Source organism: Myodes glareolus, chromosome 24 (assembly GCF_982192425.1).
Source record: "Myodes glareolus chromosome 24, mMyoGla1.1, whole genome shotgun sequence".
Classification (NCBI taxonomy): Eukaryota; Metazoa; Chordata; class Mammalia; order Rodentia; family Cricetidae; genus Myodes; species Myodes glareolus.
Genome location: NC_142049.1, coordinates 14,850,701 through 14,867,851, shown reverse-complemented (window position 1 = coordinate 14,867,851; position 17,151 = coordinate 14,850,701). Strand labels below are relative to the sequence as shown.

At 45.8% G+C, this 17,151-nt stretch overlaps 1 protein-coding gene across 2 annotated transcripts in view; it reads right to left on the bottom strand.

The window, feature by feature from the left end:
* Window positions 1-2,089, bottom strand: part of Hdgfl3 (HDGF like 3) — a 55,300-nt gene extending 53,211 nt beyond the window's left edge. The window contains exon 1 of one of the 2 annotated variants that reach the window (XM_085683052.2): window positions 1,833-2,089. In XM_085683052.2, the coding sequence (XP_085539178.1) occupies window positions 1,833-1,916 (84 nt within the window). In that variant the 5' untranslated portion in view covers window positions 1,917-2,089. The remainder of the gene's footprint in view (window positions 1-1,832) is intronic. The other variant, XM_085683053.2, reaches the window with a different exon arrangement.
* Window positions 2,090-17,151: the final 15,062 nt, after the last annotated feature.

The following is a 17,151-nucleotide window of genomic DNA, read 5'->3' as shown; positions in this document are numbered from 1 at the left end:
CTTAAAGTTAAATTGAACACACGCCGACTTCTTTTTCCATGCATCGTTTTAAATCTGAAAACCTAATGGACTTTTGCTTTCTCATTTCCCTTTCTATCTCGGTTTGGAATTATATCTTCAGGGATTTTTTTTTTTTTTTGTACAACTAGATAATACAACTAGAAACACTGCCTTAGCACTTGGCTTCACAAATTACCACAGGTGGCCAACCTGTGAGAGCAATATGCTAATGAGATTGTCAGTATTTTCTTTGGGGCCACGAGAAGAAATTTTTCAAAGGCGAGAGTGTAAGGAATGACCGTGGCCTTCCACTTTTGACTACGCAATACCACCTCAAAGCTGTCATTACTCTTACTTGACAAGTGCACATGGGGCTCCCGAAAAGACCTCGCCCTTGTGAGTACTGTATACTATTCTGTAGCATCAAAAACAACAAAACCAAACAACAAGCAGTAATCCTGCTCTGAAAATCTCTCCTTATTTTAGGACCTGGAGGACTTCTTGCACCTCATGGAGTCTCAGTGAAGCCTGTTTTCTCCTGATGCCTGAGGTTGTTAGATTGGGAGGAAACTGGAGGCGACTATGTTGGAGCTGCAGACATGGACGTGCAGGCACTTAAAATGATGGGTTCCTAACAGTGCCTGAACCACACGCCAGATCCCCGAAATTTCCAGCCCAGTGTCCTTTCCATTTTAAAACCTTGCCCAAAACAAACGTTTACAAAAATGACTATGTCCATCCATTACCTCAACTTCACTAAATTTCAGCCTGCCCCTCTTGATGTCACTTCCTTTCCTGAATGAGTGTGTTTTCCCCTTGGTCTTGTTAGCTTCACTTCATTACCACACAACACTAGAATTTGCGCTCCCAATTTTGGTCAGCTTTTCCCTTGGCTATTTTTTTGTTCCTCAGGGACATCAACATTGTTTCCAAGATGCCTTGACTATCCTTTAGATTTCAGCAGTCAACTGCCGACTATTACAAAATTGAAGGTAAAAGTGGTTTATTTTTAAAACACGAAGCGCGCACATACCCGGTAGTGTGTTGCTTTCTCAGTCAGGGAGCATAATAAAAATACCGAATGCCAGGTATTAAATGCAGATGCTTTCGAGAGAAAACCCTGGCTATTTAGGAAGAGAGCTATCGTGGCTGTGGTTCGGGGCCAAGAACAAGGTTCGGAAACTGACCTAAAACAAATATGGAGGTGAAAAGGCACAAGGAGCTTCTGGAGCTCATCAGCCTGTGACAGGCTATTTGGCGTCAGTTTCTAAGGACGAGGGGCACCAGGGAGGCACCTGGACAAAGAGGGCACAGGCGGGGCACAGGGAATCGCGCTCAGGGAAAACTCAACAAGTCTGGAAGGTGAAGGATGGCACCGTGGTAGAAGATGCTGCCACGAGGCTCCCGCTGGCCTCTGCTCCACCAGGGCTGAGCGTCACGGGCGACACTGTCGCCGGCTCGGGGGGACAGCTTTTGGCTCTCCTACCTGCCTCGACGTTCGCCCGGGACCAGGGTGTCTACCCAGGACCGTGCCGCGAGTCGGCGCCTCCACCCCGGCCGGGCCCCGCTTCCCGGCTACGATGGCGACGTCGGGCCTGTCCGGCCGGACCCGCCTTCCAAAGTGGGCGTCACGATGGCCGCCGACCGGGCCGGATCCCTCGCCTCGGCCCTGAGCCCGGTGCCGAGCGCGGCCGGAGGCTCAGCACAGGCGGCGGCCGGCCGGGCGGCCAGGCTCGCGCTGAGGTGCTGATGGGGAAAGGGGGCGGGCGTGCCATCATGAAGGGAAAATGGTGGGCGGGCGGGCCCGCGCGCGCGGCCGCCGCCGTACTCACCCGGGCAGGCCAGTGCGGGTAGCCCTTCATCTTGGCGAAAACCAGGTCTCCCGCTTTGTACTCGCGGGGCCGCGGGCGCGCCATCCCGAGTCGTCTCCCCTGCCCGCTCGTCCTTGGTCACTGCCGCGAAGATGCCGGGAGGCCGCCCCCTCCCGCAGCGCCCCGTGCGGGCCGACGGACCGCGCCGCGCCGCGCGCTCCCCGCCGGGCCTCGAGCCGCCGCTCCGACGAGAAGAAGCGGCGAGGCGGCGGCCGAGGCGAGCGGCGTCTGGCTGTGTGTGCGGTGACGGGGGGGGGGGGGGGGGGGGACCGCAGGCCCGGCAGATCCCCGCCCGGCTGCGGGGGAGGGGAGCACGCGTCCGGCCGCACCGAATCCCGCCGCCGCCGCCGCCGCGTGCCGCTCACAGCAGCCGCGTCGCCAGCCTCTGGCCGCCGCCGCCGCCGCCTCCCCGCCGGGCTGGCTGGGTTCCGTGCGAGCTCCGGGCCTCGCGCCTCCTCCGAATTCCTCCTCGGGCAGCGACCGCAAACACGATCTTATTATTGTTCTCGCGCGCGCTCAGCATCCCCCCCGCCCTCTCGCTCGCCCGCCCCGCTTCCCTCCCCTCGCGCGCCGGCCGGTTAATTCCTAGGTGCACGGCCGGCTTTCGCGGAGAAACCGCGCGCGCCGCCTGGCTCGCTGGCTCGCTCGGCCGGCTTGGTGGTGGGCGCGTCCTCCCGCAGCAGCGGAGTCGGTGCCCGGCGGGTGGGAGCGCCTACTCCGAGGACGCCCGCCGCCTGCTCTCTTTTGTTCTTGGCCGGGAGCTGCCTGGTGTAGCCCAGCCAATCACTACTCGGCCGCCCCTCTTCCCTCCTGCCCGCGCCCACCCCCCACGGGCTACACCCCCCTCCCCGTTCCCGACCGCCCCCCACCCACGGGCCACTTCTGTGGGTACTCTCTGGTGAGTGGGGGGGGGGGGGCTAGGGGGACGACAAAAGGCTCCCGAGGCCTGGGGATGGCCGCGCGGTAGACTCTGCCTGGTCACTAGACTGCTGGAAAGAGCTAGCGACCTCCTTAGGGTTTTGCCCCAGGTCTGCCCTTAACAATGAATGCAGTGTGACCCACCTAGGGCGGCCTGCTTCATTGGAGTCAAGGCCAGTCTTCACCGACAGGATGACACAGTCGGGGTTTTGAACATGGACCCATGGCCCAGTGCTCATAGCCGTTAAGCTTCTCTATGTGGGGGCTTCATGGGCCAACAGCTTTGGGGGAAAAGACTTAGCCTGACCAGTCACTTGTTTTCGATTCTGGCGACACGCTGGACAGCAGCTTCTGGTGATTTCTTGATACAGGTCCGTAGGTCTAGAACGTGGGTTCGCCGTTGTTTTATTTGGAAATCAGCTGACTTCTTTCAAAGACATTCTGGGAGCGAGACTCTTGATAACATCTTGGTGAGAGGTAAATAAGAGAATTCACTCTTTTCCGAATTGTCCCGACGGATGAATGAATGCTGCTCCTTCCTTCCATCATTAGAACAGACCTTCCTTAGAAGGTCCGCTGCCGCGGCTGTGGCCTGCACGCCGTCGCGCAGAGGACAGTTCTGACTTGGGGACTACCCTCTTTGCCGTTTCTCCCCTCTGTACAAGGTGGGTTTTCCAGGCATCGGTTTCCCTGGCTTGCGCTGTGGAAATTGTTTTAATGCAGGCTTCCAGTGACCCCGGGCGCAGTCTGTAGACTTTCTGTGGAGTGTTTACTTTGTTCGCTGTACTTAGCCATTTCTTTACGAGTGCATTTCCTTTCTGCGTCTCTTAATCCCCCTCCACCATACACACACACACACCCCTCACTTTTTCTTTTTGCATCTCTTAATTCTCCTGTCCCCTACTCCCACCCCTCACCTTTCCTGTAGGCTCACCTTCTCTTCTGCTGCAAAATTAACCTAGGCCTTTTGCCTTTGCTGTCATGGCCTGATAATGTACCATTATCAGGTGAATGATGTGCTTCTAAGAATCACGTCACGCCCATTATAGGTACCTGTAGAGTGTTTCCTAGGCCACATCTCTTGACAGGCTACCAAAGCCCTAAAAGTTCAAAGGCGGGATGGTCCAGTCTCCCCGTGGGCTCAGGGTGGTCATGAGTAGAGGAGAGAATCGGGAGAAGTTACGATTATGAAAGCCATGGAAAGAAGTTGAGCTGGGAAGTAACATGATCGTAGTTGGTTTACACAGAGTGGTGGCCAGTGTAGAGTAGGTGGATTGGGGAGTGAGGCTGGACCAGGACCCTCACTGTGGGACTTTCATCAGGAGAGAGAAGACATGGTCTCAGACGTCTTGCTCAGAGGAGGCAAGTAGGTAGGAAGATGGTGATTGAAATCTGATTCCTTGGTTTCTAGATAAAGTAGCAGGATTGTCAGCATTGGGGAAAGGTTAGGAAGTCTGTGAAGAATTGGCAGGTTTGCAGATAAGACTGTGAATGAGTTTTGGGTGTGTTGAGGTTTCTGTGGGTCATATCTGGTGGGCTCTTGGTTAAGGCAGGATGTAGAGATTCGGATGACATCTGTCTACAGGGTCCAGGAGTGTGTCGAAGGGGAGAAGCAACTGCCGAGTTTGGAGACAGGCCCCCAAACTCTTGGGGTCACGTAGAAGAAGTTCAGTGTTGTAGGAGCCAGAGTTAAAAAGCATTTCTAGAGGAAAGGGGGTGTCTGGGTAAATAGCACAGAGGATAAGCGAGCTGCTGGAGGAGACGGGCCCGTTTATTATGCTGACTGGGAGGTCGCTGGGGACCTTTTGAGGACGGTTTGAATAGAGGTGGAAAGAAACCAGAGAGGTGGCTTGAGGTGTGTCAGAGGCAAAAACATGGACGCAGAAGGTGCAGACCACTCATTCTCATGAAGTAAACACATCAGCTTCTAATAAAAACTAAATCATTATACTAATAATTTTTAAAGACTTACATAGATGTATTTCATTTGATCTGTTTATGTTTAAGACATATGTCATATTTTGCCCAATGAGTAAATAAAATGGCCTTCCAATATTTTTTCAGTGGTTTGAAGTAAAGTATCTAACATGGATATGATGTAAATCTATCATATTTAAAATGATGAAATTGTAAATATCTCACTGTTTGGTATTGATTTTTAATAAATGTATTAAAATGTCTTCTATGATAAAAAAAAACTAAATCAACACAAGTGGAGAAAAGACAGTAAGAAAGCGGACGGGGGCCGTTCTGTATGGTGCTTGGCTTGTTTTTAAAGATAGGAAAGATAGGAGTCTGTAAACGGGGAAACAGCTAACCAGGTGGTTAGAGGCGGTGTACAGAGGATAATGGACAGGGCTTTGGTTACTTTGAGGAGACAGACATTTACCCCAGTCTTTTGGTTTCTCGTTTTCAATTGAGCCTGGCCTTACTGCTCAGCACATATCATTGGCCTGACTCTCAGGCCCTAAGCAAGCCAGACTTAGTAACACAAATCAGGGACTCCCCTTATGGGTTGTCTTTGGATGATGATCAGGACTGCCAGATGTGCCTGGCTAAGGGCCCGTCTGTCTCTGCAGCCAGGCTGGATGCTGACCTCATGGGGAGGAAACACTGCAGGTTTCACCAACGGCCTGAATGGTCTCTCCACGTTATACAAAGGACTGATGCTGTGGAAATGCTCGATCCAATATGTAACTATCGTAAGAAACCCTTTAGAGGTATCATTAGGACCATACAGAAAGAACTGGATGTATTTATTTAGTCAGTGTGGTCTCAGAAGTTGGTCTGTTTGCTATATTAGCACTTGTGAGGCAGAGGCAGGAGAATCAAAAGTTTAAAGCTAGCCTCAGGTACAAAATGAATGTGAGTCCCGCCTGGGCTGTATGAGACCATGTCTAAAAACAACAACAAAAGCACATTAATTTTATTTCTGAAACTTGGAGGGAAATCCACTTAAAATTTTTAATAGTATCCATGTTCATCGATCACGTTTAATTCAGTATTCTCAACCCCCCCAGGCTAATACTTCTCTCTGTCTTGGCTCCAGGTTTATTTTCTGCAATCCTATGTCATTCATATTCATCTATGTATTTTGTTGAGTTGGTCCTGCTTTCGCCTTCTCCTTCATATGATAAGTTAGCATCCAATAAGGGTCTAGTCATTCCTTCACACCCTGCCCTTAAATTCACCCATTCCAATGACCTGTTCTTTTGCCTGAAATTATGTACGAAAATTATGTATGATATATATATATAGTACATTATATATCGTACATTATATATATGTATATATATACATACATACACACACACGCACACACACCCACACAAGTTAGACAGTGCCGAGCACACAGTAACTGCTCATTAATTGCTAACATGGCAAGGGTCGAGAGTAACTGAAAAGGATTCTGGAAAAGGTGCGCCTAATCTTCCCCGCACAATCATTGTGTTAGGCAAGAACACTGGTGACCTAGCATAAGTTCATTTCAATAGACTCTGCTACTTGAAGCATCTCTTAAATGCCTGCAACTCAATCCCAAGTCTTATCCTCCTTGGGAGAATGGACTTACAGACACTGGCATCTTCTTGGAAGTCATAGCAAATTGCTGTGAGAGAACTCCCCCATCAATGCTCATGTAACACACACACACACTCCACTTCACACTTGATGTGTGCATTGGTGGCAGTGTCAAATGGGCAGAGGGCACTGTAAAGCTTACATGGGCTAGAACTGGAGAGATCAGGGGTCAGGCAGCATTAGCAGAGTGAGGATGGATAACAGAAGCAACCACACGGAGGTCAGAAGGTAGAGAAGCAGAGGATGCTCTTTCAATAATCTAGGGTGTAGCAAAAGCCACAGATAATGCTGCTTGGACTGTCTGAGGTTACTGCAGGTCTTGGGAATTCTGAATCTGAGCTTAAAACCTATTTCACTGAGGTCATTTCCACTCTTCCTCTTTCATTGTCCTGTTCCAGACCGGGAGAGAAAGTGGATAGGTTTGATGAGTTAATTGCTACTTGGAGAGAAGAGATTCAAGATGTAGTGTACATCAAATGCTCAAAGAATCTGCAAAATTGCCTGTCACTTTTGTCAGTGTAGTTCTAATGTTAGTATGTATGTAGATGAGGAAAGCATTAGGTCAATTAGGATTAGCATCCATTCCTTCATTTTTTTCAATGACTATTGTTGAATACTGGTGCGCACTGGTCACTTTCTAGAGACCCAGGACCACAGAGAGCAAAGAGTGATGGTACCGGATGCAAAGTCATGAACGCAGTGGTACAGGATTCTGGGGAGACTGGGCTATCTGACTTTGGGTGTCTCAAGGGGATGTGGAATGAAGGACATAAAAGGAATGATGTTTTGATAGTTCCAAGCTGCGGCATTCAGAGGCTTAGTGCTTCCATTCTGAGTCCTCGTAGAGTCCCAATGCCATGTCAGGAATTGTGAGTACTTTGCTGCTGTAGAATGGGGGTGGGGCATATGGAGAGATGGTGTCCTAGATAGCTTAAACTGTCAATGTGACACAGCCTAGTTCGTCACCTGAGAGGGGAGTCTAGTTGGTGGACTGTCAGATCAGATTGGCCTGTGGGTGTATCTGTGGAGAGATGTCTTGATTTACTTGATGTGTGTGTGTGGAACCCACCATGGGTGACAACATCTGAAAGATTCTGTGTAGTAGGGAGCGGGGCCCCTTGTTCTGTCCCGCCCGGCTAGCTTACACCTGAAATAACCACACAGAAACTGTATTAATTGAATTACTGCCTGGTCCATTATTACTAGCCTCTTATTGGCTAACTCTCACATCCTGATTCAAGCCATTTCTACCAATCTGTGTAACACCACAAGGTCTTGGCTTACCCAGAAAGATTCAGCATGTCTGACCTGGAGGCTTCATGGCAGCTATCTCTCTGCCTGCCTGCTTTTCTCCCAGCATTCTGTTCTGTCTACTCCACCTACCTAAATGCTGCCCTATCAAAAGGCCAAGGCAGTTTCTTTATTCAACCAATGAAAGCAACACATAGACAGAACCTCCTATACCAATTCTGTCTCAGAAAACCAAGTGGAAGACTCCTGAGAAACAGCACCCATGGTTAACCTCTAACCTCCACACATGGCACACATATCAAAACCGACATGCCTGTACACACGCAAAAAAATTTTAAGATTTATTGTTTGTTTATATGATTGTTCTGTCTGCGTGTTCCTCTGCTCCCCAGAGGATGGCATTGGATCCCTATAGACGGTTATGAGTCATCCTGTGGGTGCTGGGAATTAAACTCAAGACCTCTGGAAGAGCAGCCAGCGCTCTTAACTGCTGAGCCATCTCTCTAACCCTAAAAAAATAATTTTTAATGTGGGAGCAGATTGTAATTTAAGAAAAGATAACAGCCAGGTGGTGGTGGCGCACGCCTTTAATCCCAGCACTCAGGAGGCAGAAGCAGGCAGATCTCTGTGAGTTAGAGGCCAGCCTGGTCTACAAGAGCTAGTTCCAGGACAGGCTCCAACGCTACAGAGAAACCCTGTCTCCAAAACAAAACAAAAAAGAAAAAAGAAAAGAAAAGAAAACAAAAGTCAGAGTTTAATAGCAGTTTAATAGAGTCAAATGGTCAGAAGAAAAAATTGTACTTGGAGCTAAAAAGAAGACTTAAGGAATTTAATATAGTCATTTCGACATTCTGCTACTAGTGCTTGTAAGTACCTGTGAGCTATGAATTGTTTTAGTCTGATATGGAGTCCCGAGTGATGGGACAAAGGGAGAATGAGGTGGAAGTACTATTGCTACCAGTTTTCTAAAGCAGAAGGTATCAGTATGGATCGAATATTTGTGAGGACCCCCCCCCATTTGAATATCAAAACACTAATTCTCAGTGCAGTAGCATTAGTTGCTTGGGCCTGTTGTGTTGTGTAGCTCTTTCCTCTGATTGGAGGATTCCCTCCCAGAAAGAGACTCCTGAAGACTCCGGAAGCAAATGAAACTTACAGATCTCAGGAAGCCCCTAAAACTGAGGAAATTCACAAAGGACTACCTTGTGGCTAAACAAACAGTGAGTGCTTATGTAAGCAGGGTAGGGTTTCCGGTGGTGCATCTGCCTTCGAGAGTACTCTGTACCCCTATGTGAGCCCACATCCACACTCCTCTGCACCCCTATCTTAGCCCTCACCGACATTCCTCTGCACCCTTATTTCTGAGCCCTCACCCACACTCCTCTGCACCCCGATCTCTGAGCCCTCACCCACTAAGGATGAGGTGGATCTCTTAGGGCGGGATTAATAATACCTTTAGAAGAAGAGGTAGAAGAGAGTTTCTTCCCCTCTCTACATCTACCGTGACTAGATGGCATCTGCAAACCGGAAGGAGCACTCCCACCAGATGCGGGAAACAGCAGCTCCTTGAATTTCCCAGCCTCCAGAATGTGAAGATTAACCTGTCTGTAGTATTTTATTATAGCAGTCTTGCGAGGCCCAGCCCCAGCAGATCTGTAGCTGTAGCACAATCCCTGAGCACCCTGGCTCTGAACCCAGAGCCAGTGAAAGAAACAGACCCTGGATCAGGGACCTGAGCCGGGGAGAGAATCACTTCATCCCTGAACCCGAGCTAGAGAAAAACACCCTGACCTTGAAACCAAAGCCAGAGGAACACACTTTGCCCCTGGACCCAGAGCTTATTAAAGGAATTCACCCTGAGCCTAAAATTAGAGCCGAAAAGGTAAAAAGGACCAGAAAAAGAAACAAAATTTGGCTCTGAAATCTTAGCTATTCCTGCACGAGACCAGCCAATCCCTGAGTAGGAAAAACTGACCAATCCCCGAGTAGAAAAGTGGTAACCTCTAGTCAGAGGCATGACCTTTCTGGACCTAAGCCCAGGTATGTAGGAAAGCAGTAACCTCTAGCCTCGAAAGATGCCATGGCCTTTTCCTGACCTCAGCCCAGGGAAGTAACTACCTCTCTGACACCCTTACATCAGGGCTCCGCCCCTTTATGGGAGGAGCCAATAAGGAGCTGGCAGTCCCCTCACCCCATAGGGGGCAGCCAAGCCCAAGCCTTCTCCTGTATAAAACCCCCTCTCCTGTTGTGCTCCTTCTCCTTCTGCTCCAGATGTACCCACAGGGAGGCCCAAGTTAACTCAAAATAAAGATTCTGCTTTTGCATCGGATTTGGTCTCATGGTGATGTTTAGGGGGAATCTGGACTTTGGGAGTAACAGTCTAAATTGACTTAGATATGAAGCCATTGATTAAAAAGTATTTTGAATGCCAAATAATAAATCCACTTTTTTCACTGATAATGCAATTATGCAATGCAGTCATTTTTAAAAACTGGAAGCTGTCAGAATTAGGGCACAAATCTGGGATTTGATATCCTCTTCTGGCCTCTGTGGGCAATGCACTCACATGATGCAAGTAAACACTTATACACATAAGCATCAGTTTTTAATTTTTAAAGAAAAATAAAGATATTTACAACAGCAACAATTATAAAGTTAAATTTTAATTATGTTATCTTTTTTAAAAAAATATTTATTTATTATGTATACAATATTCTGTGTGTATGTCTGCAGGCCAGAAGAGGGCACCAGACCTCATTACAGATGGTTGTGAGCCACTATGTGGTTGCCAGGAATTGAACTCAGGACCTTTGGAAAAGCAGGCAATGCTCTTAACCATTGAGCCATCTCTTCAATCCCCTATGTTATCATTTTTAATAACACCAAAAATCAATTGCTTATGAGCAAATTAACAAAAGATTATAAGAACCTTAAACAGGAAGCTATATAGTATTATATAGAGAAATTAAAGATAATATCAACATATCGTGAATTTCATGTACCTAGCCTGGAAACTCAATATTATAAACGCATTATTCCACTTTAAACTGATGTATGGGTTCTAATTAAGCCACATTAAAATCTCAGTGACTTTTTGGGGTATGTGGATCTTTGCTTCTAAAACTTATATAGAATGAGTACCAAAAAGAAGCTTAAAAATATTAAAGAAAAATTTGGGGGATTGGTGTTCCTAGATATTAATATTTTTCAATATTAGTTCAATATACAGTAATCAAGAGAGTAAGTTTTAGCATGAAAGTAGATTAACAGACAAGGAGATAAAGTTGCAGGATCAGCCGCTAACCCACACCTGTCTGAATTTTTGAGCCTGTGTGATAGCGTGGACCTGTAACCCAGGTATATAGCAATCAGAAGGCGGAGCTAGGAGAATTACCACTAGTTTGAGGCCAGCCTGAGCTATATAGTAAAATCTAGATGTCCTAGTGAGCTTTACCTGTCTACTTAACACAGCCTAGAGTTGTCTGGGAAGGGAGCCTCAGCTGAGGAACTGCCCAGATAACACTGACCTGTTAGCATGTCTGTGGCGGATTATTTTCTTACCTGCTGTCAGGGAGCCCAGCCCACTGTGGGCAGCATCATTCCCTGGGCAGCTGGCCCTGGACTGTATATGCAAGCTAGGAAGAAGGGCCTGTGAGTAGGTCAGCAGGTAGAGCTCCTCCTTGATTTCTGCTTCAAGTTCCTGCTTGAGTTCCTTCCGTGACTTGCCCTGATGATGAACTGCAACCTGTACGCTTGAACTTTCCCTCCCTGGCGCTGCCTTTGGTTGGAATGTCTTATCAACAGAATAGTAAAAAAGGGAAATTAGACCAAAAGGCTGCCCAGATCTATGTGTAATGATCTTGTCTCAAAGCTAAATAAATAAATGAGCAAACAAACCACCGTGATATCGATGAATGGCTTCCGAGAAAGATGGCACCCTGGAAAGAGTACTGTGTTTTAGATCAATAATTCAGGATCAGTTGAGATGCTGATACTTCTTCTCTCAAGTCCTGAAGTTTTTCTTTATATGTAAAGAAAATTTAATTTTCTTTAAATTTTTTTTGAGATTATAACGTAATCACATCATTTTGCTTCTTCGCTTCCCTTCTTCCAGTCCCTCCTACGCACCTCCCCTCTGCTTTCTCAAATTCATAGCCTTTCAAATTTGTTATTGCATTCCTAAGTACATAGACACAACCTGCCCAATCTGTATGATGCTTCTTGTATGTATTTGTTTTCGAGGCTGGCCGTTTGGTTCTGGAGAGTGAATTAATCTTCTCTTCCCTGGGGAAGACTATTTCTCCTGCCTTCAGCATTCTTTATTGCCTGTAGCTCTTTGATGAGGCTTCTAAGCGCTCCCCTTCTCTGTTAGAATGTCTGTAGTGGTGTCCTTGTTCAGGTCTGTTTTAGGCAACCATGTTGGTGAGACATCGTGTGTGTGTAACCTCTCTGACATCAAATCTTGAATTTTATCTCATATAACATATCAAAAATCTTATGTATTTAAATGTGAAAAAAACTGGAAAAACAAGCTGATGATCTCAAGGAAGATAAAATTCCTAAAACAGAATATATCCCCATCAACATAAAAGCTCTAACTGTGAAGGAAAGGACTGATACAGTATCATAAGATTCTTCAGTTTAGATGGGAAGTGAAAAGAAAAACTACAGAGTGGAAAAAAGTGTCTTTAAGACAGAAGTAATAAGAGGATTATATCCAGACTGTATGAAAAAAATATTTAGATTAGTAAGAAAAGTACCAAAACAAAGATGGGTGGAGAATTTGAATAAGTTCTTTGCAAAAGATGTTAAACACATGGGAAAATAGAAAGTGCTGTAACATGAATAATAAAAATCCAGAGACAGATATTGGGGTTCAAGCCAAGGATCAGAAAAGCAAAGCAGCCAAGGCACTGGAGAGTTCTCACCCCTACCAATGCTCAGACGAAAGGTGTGAACCACCGAACCTCAGACTGTGCTCTCCACCAAACCTTAGACTGAAACTGAGCCCTAGACCTGTCTCCTCCTGTTTTATGTTCCTCTTTAGTGCTGGGATTAAAGGCGTGCACCACCACTGCCTGGCCTGTGTGACTGACTAGTGTGACTGCTTTGCACTCTGATCTTCAGGCAAACTTTATTAAAACACAAATACTATTCTGCTATAGGTGCTGGCAAGGAGGTGGGAAAACCGAAACCCTCCTCCCTCCAGTCACCCTTTTACCCTTGGGAGTTACAGTTAAGGGCGATGTCTCACATTTGGGATATCCTATGTCCTAAGTCCTGTTTTATTTTCCACCATGCATACTATGACAAAGTTTAATTTCTTAATTAGGCACAGTGAGAGATTAACAACAACCAAATAAGAGCAGAATGATTGTAACTCCATGCTGTGATAAAAGTTTCAACTTATGAGTCAAGTTATTTCTGAAAAATTCCCATTTATGTCCCCAGCCACAGGTGACCAGGAGATAACTCAAAAGTGTCACAAAAACCTGAGATTAAGAATGGACTCCCATTTCAACTTTCAAGAAATTGGAAATGATATGGCCAATTTCCACTAAAGTTGGAGATCTCCACCACAGCTGAAGGGGCTTGCTTTTTATGTTTATAAATGTGAACATGTGTGCAACAGGAGTCAGGCACAACAGGTTTATTAGAGACATTATTCGTGGTAGTCAAGACCTGGGAACAAGCCAACTGTCTGTGAGCACTAAAGGGATGAACACAGTGTGAGATAACCATATAATAGCATATGGAAATGAGGAACAAAGGGCCACCTATATGCAGTAGCATTGATTATATTAGAATATGGACCAAAAGAAGTCAGGCATGTGAAAGAGTAAACCCCAATGCCATTTCTCTGACACCAAGATCAGAATTTGTCCATGGCATTGAGAGTCAGGACAATGGCTGCTTTCAGGAAGAAAGAGGGAATCTGAAAGGGCACAGAGGGCTTTGGGGGTGCTAAGTGATACTTATTTCTCATGGGGGATTAGCTGCACAGGTATGTTCATTTTATACTGATCCATCACGCTCCTCACAAGATTTTCTATACTATAACTATTTTTCTTAAATAAAGTTTGCTTCCAAATAAAAACAGGTATTAAGTTTTGGAACTGTGGCTTCAAAACTATGAAGTGAAGGCTACATAAGGGTTTGTGTGTCTAATGTTTCCTTCTTTGAACAAGTCCCTGAGGGATGAAGGGGATTTGTAGCTTCAAAATGACTTCAGGAATAGGAGAGAGGATTCTTGGATGACACTTAGAATCTTGTTCAGGCCAATAAAGTCACTTATCAATAGTATTTAAACTTTCCAAAAGGAGAGAATCCATCAGAAAACTGACCCAGCTTTGGGCTAGGGTAGGCAAATAGATTTCATCCACTGTGCCAATTCCAAACCATCAGCAGTGGCTACCTGGGACATTATAGAAGAATGCATCTTGAACCTACACATAGCATCAGTGGGAAATAGTCCACCTTCTCCTCAGCAATGTATGTAGATGCTAAAGACAAAACAATGGGGCCCAAGGCCATTTTAGTCATCTGGGCCTAAAATTCCCCAATCACAGGATGCTGGTGGATGATGCAGAACACTGAATTAAAAGCATTGTTGGTCCAGGAGCTCACAGTAGGAACAAAAGGATGTTGAGCTAATACTGGATATTATGACAGCAAAGTCAGTGAGCCAGTCCATACAATTACTGTGAAGAAAACAAAGTTTGATGGAAAGACAAAGGATAGTGAAGGGTGTTGGCAGTGCGTCAACACGGAATGGAAATAGAACAGGAAACAACGCTGTCCATCAACTTCTCCCAGGCAGATGTTCCAAGGAAGACTGAGCTTTAGGTTGTTTATAAGCAAAAGTAGGCCTGCTCAGAATATCAAATCTTGGCTCTGATCCATCATGGCAGAGCGCAGTGGTGGCGGTGTGCATGAGCAAGCAAGAGACTCGATCCAAAAGGAGAAGGAAAGAAGAGGGACGGAGGAAGCAACTGGCACCTGCCAGCCTTTCTGGGGCTCCAGATGATATCAGGACCTCCCACCAGACCCCGCTCTGCAAAGGTTCCATCACCGCCTGGCAGTGGCACCCTGGGAACCAGCTCTTTCATCACAGCGAACTGTCGAGGAACACAAGCCTTAAGAGATGTTTTCTAAAAGCTATTTCAGAGTCCGAACAGTGGCACACACCAGAATTCTCAGCTATTTGGAAGGCTGAGGCAGGCGGATTACCTAGGCCTAGGAGTTCAGGGCCAGACTGTACAACAAAGCAAGTACCCGTTTCGTGAGAACAAATAAACAAACACCAAAAAATAAAAATGGGGGCTGGAGAGATGACTCAGTGGTTAAGAGCACTTTCTACTCCCACAGAGGACATAGATTTGGTTCCCAGCACCCATATGATGGCACACAACCATCGGAAACTCCAGTTCCAGGGAATCTAGTGCCCTCTTCTGGCCAGGGCAGGCACTAGACATGCATGCAGTACACAAATGTACATGCATGCAAAACACTCATAGACATAAAATTTAAGGAAAAAAAGTTTTAAAAAAATCCACTGCTTTCCCTGAGCTGTAAAAGCTTTAATTGCTGTAACAGGATGGGCCAGCTAGCTTGGGGTATCTGTCCCGCCCAGTACCCCACAGCCAGCAAGTCCCAAAGAAAATCAATCACACAGAGATCTCTATAAGTTATAAAGCTGATTGGCCCATTAGGTCAGGCTACTTATTAGTTCTTATAACTTATGTTACCCCATTATCCTTATCTACGTTAGCCACAGGGCTCAGTACCTTTCTCAGCTGGGCAGGTTACATCTTTCCTCTCCAGTGGTCTGGGCAGAACTCGCGGAGGGAGCTTTCTGTTTTCCCAGAATACTCCCAGTCTCTTTGTTCCACCCCTACTTCCTGTCTGGCTTTCCCGCCTATACTGCCTGCCTGGCCAATCAGCGTTTTATTAAAATATGATTGACAGAATACAGATAATTCTCCCACACCAAATTGCAAATAATATTTTCAAATAAGATTTAAAACAGAGCAGCATGTTTACATGACATGTAAATCATTATAATGGGTTAACTTATGCAAATGAGCATTATCACAGAATATGTTACAAAATACTTTAATTTCATTGCGTATTATTTTCTATATAGTGACTTTTACTGTCTCCTAAAATGATATCTGGAACCATACAACATCTCTAAATACTTTTATTTTAGCAATTTATTTTTAATTATATGTGTGTTTGGGGGGGGTCTGTGAATATAAATCTATTACAAAGAGAAGTTTCTTTGATGAGGGATGTAGACTGTACTTACCTGTGGTTATCAAACAAATGTTTATGGAATGTTATATAGGGATTCTGCTGGTTTAACAAATTAGTGATTGTGGAGTCTCCTCCAACAACCATGATTTCACTAGCACTGATTAGTTAGCTAGGTTTCCAGTACCACACATGGGATCCCTCTTGTTCTGAGGGTCTTCAGTCCAACTAGAGAGTCATTGGTTACTGCCAAGGTATGTGTGCCATTATTACACCTATCGGGTTAAACATAATTTTATGAATAGGAAAGTACTTGCCTCCTCAGCATAAAAGGTCCAGTTAGTTACCAGTGTAAAGTATTGATGTCACATGTTACATAATTTTAATTGTTGAGTATGCAAAATGGTTTTCAATCACTCTGGCATCAGCTGTGGGTGAATAACTGGCCTACTCAGAATATCAAGAAGGAGGAGAAAAAGGAAGTCTCTCATACCAGGAAAAGGTACTTAGTTATATAAAGATGGAATGTTTCCAGCTATCTGACGAGGGATTTGGTACAATCATTTTTCTTTTCTTTTACCTAAGTGCCTCGCCAAATTGGCTCTCTTCCAGACTCCTAGCCAGCTGGGATCATCCACACTCCCAGGAGAGTCACCCACACACTTGAATTATGTTTTTGCACAGTCACCTTTGAGTTTGAGGATGCAAAAACTGGAAAAGTAATAGATGACCTAATTTCTAGGTCCTAGCAATATTTGTGACACGTGGGATCCAGGGCAAAGATTCCTGTTGCTCGGACTTGTGACCAGGACAGTAAATATACAGCAAATGAAGTTCATAGACAAATTAGCTTTAGACATGTTAAATTAAAGCACAGATGAGACATCTTTGGGAATTCTCAGAGCCTTTAATATGCTTACAGACTCTCATCAAAAGGGAAAAATCTAAGAGAAGGGAGTCTTTAACTAAAACAGAGTATGGTGCTCATTTAAAATGAATTCACTCAAAGTATCCTTTAGTGTTGAAACAGCTCAAGGACTTGTATTACAGAGAGCAGAGTCGAAAAAACATGTATAGTTTGGGGCACAGGGTTTCCCACCCACAGCAGTCTGGGAAGAAGGAAGACACTGTCTGGGCCATGTAGTCTTTGTCTTTCCACTGTTTCCCTATCAAAGACAGATCAGGGAGCCTAAACAAAGAATCACCTCTAGCATTTGGGGGAGACGACATGCAGAGGCTGCTGGCATTTCCGTCTCTGATGTACTTGCTCAGTCCC